At 28.3% G+C, this 6,288-nt stretch overlaps 1 protein-coding gene across 2 annotated transcripts in view; it reads left to right on the top strand.

Moving 5' to 3' along the window:
- The window catches only part of LOC100572916, a 9,091-nt gene that overhangs the window by 2,067 nt on the left and 736 nt on the right, over window positions 1-6,288 (top strand). The window contains exons 4-8 of one of the 2 annotated variants that reach the window (XM_016803268.2): window positions 1,019-1,069; window positions 1,687-1,743; window positions 2,298-2,318; window positions 2,492-2,539; window positions 2,741-2,780. In XM_016803268.2, coding sequence (XP_016658757.1) covers window positions 1,019-1,069; window positions 1,687-1,743; window positions 2,298-2,318; window positions 2,492-2,539; window positions 2,741-2,780 — 217 coding nt within the window. The remainder of the gene's footprint in view (window positions 1-1,018; window positions 1,070-1,686; window positions 1,744-2,297; window positions 2,319-2,491; window positions 2,540-2,740; window positions 2,781-6,288) is intronic. The other variant, XM_029489008.1, reaches the window with a different exon arrangement.

Raw genomic sequence — 6,288 nt, 5'->3', positions numbered from 1 at the left:
TTTACCTAGATGGTACACTCATACTTTAGTGTAAGATATAGTTTCTTTATTTGACAGTATAAGCGTGTGATTTGAATGTATACTTGTACATGATCTTACCGAGTAACAGTTAAATACACACAATAATAATACGAATTTCAACTATGTATATTATATTACAACCAATGGCAGCCATTTATAAATAAAAAATAAAGTTTCTGTTTCCACCGTGAATCTCATGATTTCTGTTACAATATCAGAAAATACTTTCATATTGAACATCTAGACGATTAGAGGAATCGCTATTTTAATTTTTTAGGTCATAGTTTTTGTTATTTTTGAAATGCAGCGTTGAATGAGTGAGTGAGTGCATGGTAATTTGCTTCTTTATATATATATATATACCAAATACCACCTTCATTCATCGCTACATCTTAAAAAATACAAAACGCATGAACTTAGAAGTTGTATGAACCTCAAACACTTAAATTTTGGAATAGTGCTTAATCTTATGATTTATATGTGCAATAAAAATCTTCCAATATTCTGATATTAAAGATATTGTCAAACAGGGATCTTGAGATACACTGTGGAAATTGAAATTTTTTTTTTGTCTAAATTTTTGCAATTGTTTACAGATTTTAATAGACATTAGTCAAACTAAAAATGTATATAATTTCTTTTTTGTATATAAAACCATATGTATGTGTATAGCTTATATACTCAAAAACAACTCCATTGAATAGGGCAAAAATATCAGAGATTATTTTTAAAAGTGTATGAAAAGTTTATAGGGGAAGTAGCTTAAATCGCATTAAAAAAATACTAATTTTCATTTTAATTTTTCAAATTTCCAATTTATTTCATATAATATATAGGAACACTAACACAAGCATTGTGCTAAATTAATAATTTAAATATGATAATATATTTATATATTGTAATTACGTAGGTCCACAAGTATTTATAGTGGATTATATTGAAGTATAAAAACCATAACAAACTGAGATTTATATATAATTTAATTTACAATTTATAGATGATCTCTTGAACGATGGGCTAAGATTAGCGTTTTTTAAAAATAACTTCAGTAAGTTTACATGTCTAATTATTAAAAGTGTTATATTTTATTAATAAATAACATATACTATTATACTGTGGTCATTGAATCCATAATATTATATAGTAATATAGATGATTAAGGTGGTTCCAGTCAGTCAATAAAAAATATTTTAGACCCTCCGACGTGACAAGATTGTGGGACTTTAGACGGTTCGATTTTAACACTGTAGAAATAATTTCTGTACATAATTTTAAAGAGAACGGTGGGAGCTTTTTCTTAAAGTTTGAACTTTTAACAATTTTATAATATTTATAAATTTCAGTTTTTGTGTATTTTTTTGCTCCCATAGCTGATCTAAATCCACTGTATTCCTGATAGTACTTATTGGCTTAGTGTATAATAAAAACCTAGCTTGTACAGAAATGATTCATAGCCTAAATTCGAGGAGAAGTCTGAGGGTCTTAATTATACTAAGCTACTCCATTGCACCATGCTTAATTAATACTTAAAATAATATTATATGATTTTTATGTTGTAATTATTACAATTATTTGTAGTTGATTATATTGAAATATACAAACAGTAAATAATATTTCACTTTGTAACTGTTTTTATATATTATATAAAAATATATACTTTTATAGGCAATAAATTCGTTCAGCTTTCGGTAGGAGAGTTAAGACCAATACTGGATACATTGTGTAAGTTTACATAACTTCTTACCGGCTATAACATAGTTATAATAATATAATATTACATTTTATTATTTAATAATAAATGTATATATTACATTGTTATAATTCGGCATCAGGGAAGAGGGAATTAATTCAGTATGAGATGGTATATAATAAATTGTAGTCTTGTTGTATACTTTCTTAGTAATATAACGATCACACGTACTAACAATAGTACAAGAAGAAATGATATTATATAGTATTGTATAGTACAAGTAGTTGTAAAAAACACTTTTTACACCAAAATTATTATGTGTGGCTGTACCTAATATGTAGGTAGTTAATGTTAGTGTGCCGTTTTCCTCCTACGTGGTATGATTAATACGACACACAGATTTTCAATACAGTCTCTCAATATTATAATTAAAATATTACAAATCATCATAATTATAATGTTACAAGCACGTCTTACCGTTCATGTTCCTTCCAGTTGTTTTATTTTATACCTACACATACATTTTTATAATATATATTTATATAACCTAGTGTATACTAAAATCTTATGTTATATGATATATTAGTTCTTCATATTGATGCTAATAGTAAGTAGTTTTTGTAAATGATAATATATAATAATAATTATTGAATGTTTAATGCCTTTATAATCCATGTATATTTATTACTGCGTATTATGCAGGTGTCTATGCAAATATAAAATGTAGCATTTATAAAGTAACAATAAACACTTATGTGAACCTAATTAAAATCATTTCAGATACACTGGCTCCGTTTGTTTATAATTATCGTGACGACAATCCTTTAGGTAGATAATTATTAAACTGGTTACAAACCCATAAAACATAAATTTCACATGTTACAAAATAATTTATTATTATTATATAATAAATTATAATAATTTACTCGTATAATCTTTAACTATTTTTCTGTAGGTACTATAATTATATTCAACTAAAAATAAAAAAATTGTATCCAATTAAACTGTTATTTTGTTATTTTTTTAAAGATGCGTCAACGTATTGTGAGGCATTCAGCGCCCTTCCAAGGTAAATATTACTTTAATAATATAAACTACCTAGGTACCAAATATTAACCAAGAAGTTGATAAATATATATATTATGATAAACTTGACTGTGTATCATATAATACACAGGATGTGTAACGGGTAGATCTGACATATAAGATAAGTTTTGTTCTAATCATTATTTTAATTTTAATTTTTTATATATTATATAATTTATAGTCACTTGCGTTACACGGATAGTATAACATTTTGAGTTGTATATTTTTTTTTTTATCTTACTATAAGAACAATTTTAATGGTGAATACATTTATCGAAGTCAAGTAACTAGTTTATTTTTCAGAATTTGTTTAAATATGGATATTTATTTTTGATTAAATTAATTTAAGAACTTTTTTTTTGTCTGGCCTTCCTGTTAAACTTTGTATATTTATTATTTATGTAGTTTTTGAAGATTTATTAAAGTAGTTCCTATGAGAGTTGATCAGTTTTTGATATCCCTGTTTTCACAATTTTTTTTTTTTCAAGTTATCTTATCTATTTGTGTGTAGTTCCCGCGAAAACGGTAGTGACTGAATTTTACTGTGTAGAACTTCTTTGATTGTTTTATGGTATTATCAGTTTCTCGGAACTACAAAAACACAGTTATGACAACTTGAAAAAAAAAATGTGAAAACAGAGATACGACCTATTTCACTGCGGTGGGTGATTTAATTGCTTAAGAATTTCATATTTTTACTAAAAAAAAACATTTTAATAGAATGTAAAATTATCAAAACTCATGTTCTTACCTACCTATTGAATTTAGTTGCGTATCTTCTTTATTCAATAAAAATTTATAATTGTTAACCTAGTTATAATACATACAAGTTGTAGTTGGAGAAATTAAGCAGTTAGGGGAGGGGGAAGGTCTTAGGTGAAATAATGATTGTTAACAACGATGTGTTAAGGAAATACGTGGTGTAAAATTAACACACGGGGTTGACGACCTATTTCAATGAACGAAGGGACGCAGCTGGTAGTACCGGTTGCTGGTCTTTTGTAGGAACGACGGTTCAATGGTCCGTTACATGACCCAATATCCTTCGATGAATCGATATGGGTTTAAATACAGGTGTTGATTTAAGAGGGACTGTAAGTGAATATATGTATGTGTGTGTGTTTTGGGAAATTATGAATTTGTATTTCCTTGAAGGAAGTGTGCATAAAATCGTCTTACTACTGTAGTATACCTACCTAATGTTATTTGGATGGTCTATAGTGTAGATGTATTTATATTTTATCACTAACCTTATGCGACGGTTTTTGTAATAATTCTCTGCATCTGGTTTATGTTCCTCCGGGGTAGTGTTTGACGGTCGGTATCACGGCGACAATACATGTATATTGGTTCGTAAGGCTTATAAAATATTATGTGTGTGACGCTCCTTTCAAGAGCCTCGTTGTGTTTGGTAATAATAACCCGTGTTTTAATTATTGTGATTGTGACTATTATCGTATGCTCTTAGAAATCCCTACACAGCAGTCGTACATAGTCGACGGCAAACCGAATGTAATTTAAATTATTGAGCACTTAAAATTATGCTTATGTATTCTAAATAAATTAATGTAATTATGTAATGCTTATGATAATATTATAAACTAGGTTTTTCTCTTAGAAATCCCTACACTTACAGCATTCGTACACAAGGGTTGTATAGTAGGGGAGTATTTATATAGATAAATTAAAAGAAGAGACTAAGTAAATTTGGTGAGTAATAAGGGATAATTAATTATGTGGTCATACTGAATGTTGAAATGATTCAATATACATATACGTCTGAATTGATGTTGGTGGATACTCCTCTGAACAGCAAAGAAAGTGTATCGTGACGCTGACTAGCGTGGACGTTGTGCATCGGGTGGTCTTGTGGAAAAAACTGTTCGGCGCGTCGATCCCGTAGGGTTCTTATATAATGTGACTTTGGTGTGATCCCTTCTTCTGGTGCATCGATGTCTGCGTTTACGTATTGATGTGTTTATGACTTTCTGTCTTCAGTCGTATGACAAAGGTGCCGCTGGTAGGTAATTTATTGTGTTATGATGTCCCTACGTCTATATCGGAAATTTGTCGTCTGAGTCTTGAAGTATATTATGAGTTATAATGTGATGTAATCTGGCGCCGTTGATAATTGATAGTTTTGTTTTTACTAAACGTCTGGTTGGAGAGGTGTTGAATATTATTTATGTTTTGCATGTATCGTGTGTGGTGTATGAGGGAGCGTAAATATATACCTAATGCGTATATATGTGTATGTTTATTGAATCACCCCACATTCAGTACGGTCCACCATTTATTAGTTATCCCATGTTTTTATTTAAGTCTGAATATTATATATTACAAATTGCACACAAATCGATTTTGCACTGTGTCCCCACAGTGCTTATTATAAGTTGAATATCATATAAACGTTATTGACGGTTTTTGCTTAATGTTAATGATTGTTATATAATATGAAATGTATTAAGTTTACAATATTGTTATGTATGTTATATATGATTTGTTACGTGTAACACATGTACAAGTGGATAGATATGTATATAATTTAATTAGTTTTACAATATTGGTGAATTATTATTTTAATATTTAGTTTAATATTTAAATAGTTGTATCGTATACCTTTTGGAAATAATTTTATAATATTAAGTATCCGATTGATGTATAAGTGACCAAAGTCGATACATAAAAGTAAGAGGTGCTAATATGATAGATAATGATATGATTCTTATTGTGAGTTTATACAATATATGGGCAAAGTTTAATAATAACAATGATTAAATCTAGTTAAGTTCTATGTGATGGAATAGTGTACAGCTAGGGTTTTTATTATACTATTCTCAAATTGATTCTTAATTTTAATTAAGATATACTTGGTGCGAATTAATCTATTTTTTGATTTAAATAATATTTTTAATTTTACAATATCTTAATATTTTATACAATGATGTGCTTATTATGTGTTTTTTGTTAGTATGTTTTGATAATACAGTTCAAATATGTTTAGTAAAAATGTTGTACAAAGTGAATAGGATTTTTCATAAGCGTGGTATTTTAGATATTATTGTATATTTTGTACTGTGGATAAAAAGTAAGGAGATGTGAAATATAATGGGAAAAAATATTATATTTGGATTCTTGAAAGGTGTATGGTTTTGTTAATTTTTTTGATTATGAAGGTTAAGGAGTGTTTTGTGTTATATGTTTGGAATTTTAAGCTTAAATATATTTTTACGAACTGATCTACTCTGTCTTAGGAATTATAGGCTTGGCGAGGAGTACTTGAAGTAGGTGTGGTTCCTGTCGTTGAGCTGAAAGTGGCTGGTGTTGTTGTGGTTGTGATCCATGCAGTTGAGCTTGGAATGGCCGATGTTGTTGTGGTTGAGATAGTGGGTGTTGTTGTTGTGGTTGGAATTATTGCATTTTGCGTAGATATTATGCTTAATGTTTTTGTATTTGAATTTGTTTTTTCGTTAGTCCAGTATTTTGTTGTA

Source organism: Acyrthosiphon pisum, chromosome A2 (assembly GCF_005508785.2).
Source record: "Acyrthosiphon pisum isolate AL4f chromosome A2, pea_aphid_22Mar2018_4r6ur, whole genome shotgun sequence".
In the NCBI taxonomy this organism is placed as follows: domain Eukaryota; kingdom Metazoa; phylum Arthropoda; class Insecta; order Hemiptera; family Aphididae; genus Acyrthosiphon; species Acyrthosiphon pisum.
The sequence above is the reverse complement of the archived record's forward strand: the minus strand, read 5'-3'. Positions and strand labels throughout refer to the sequence as shown.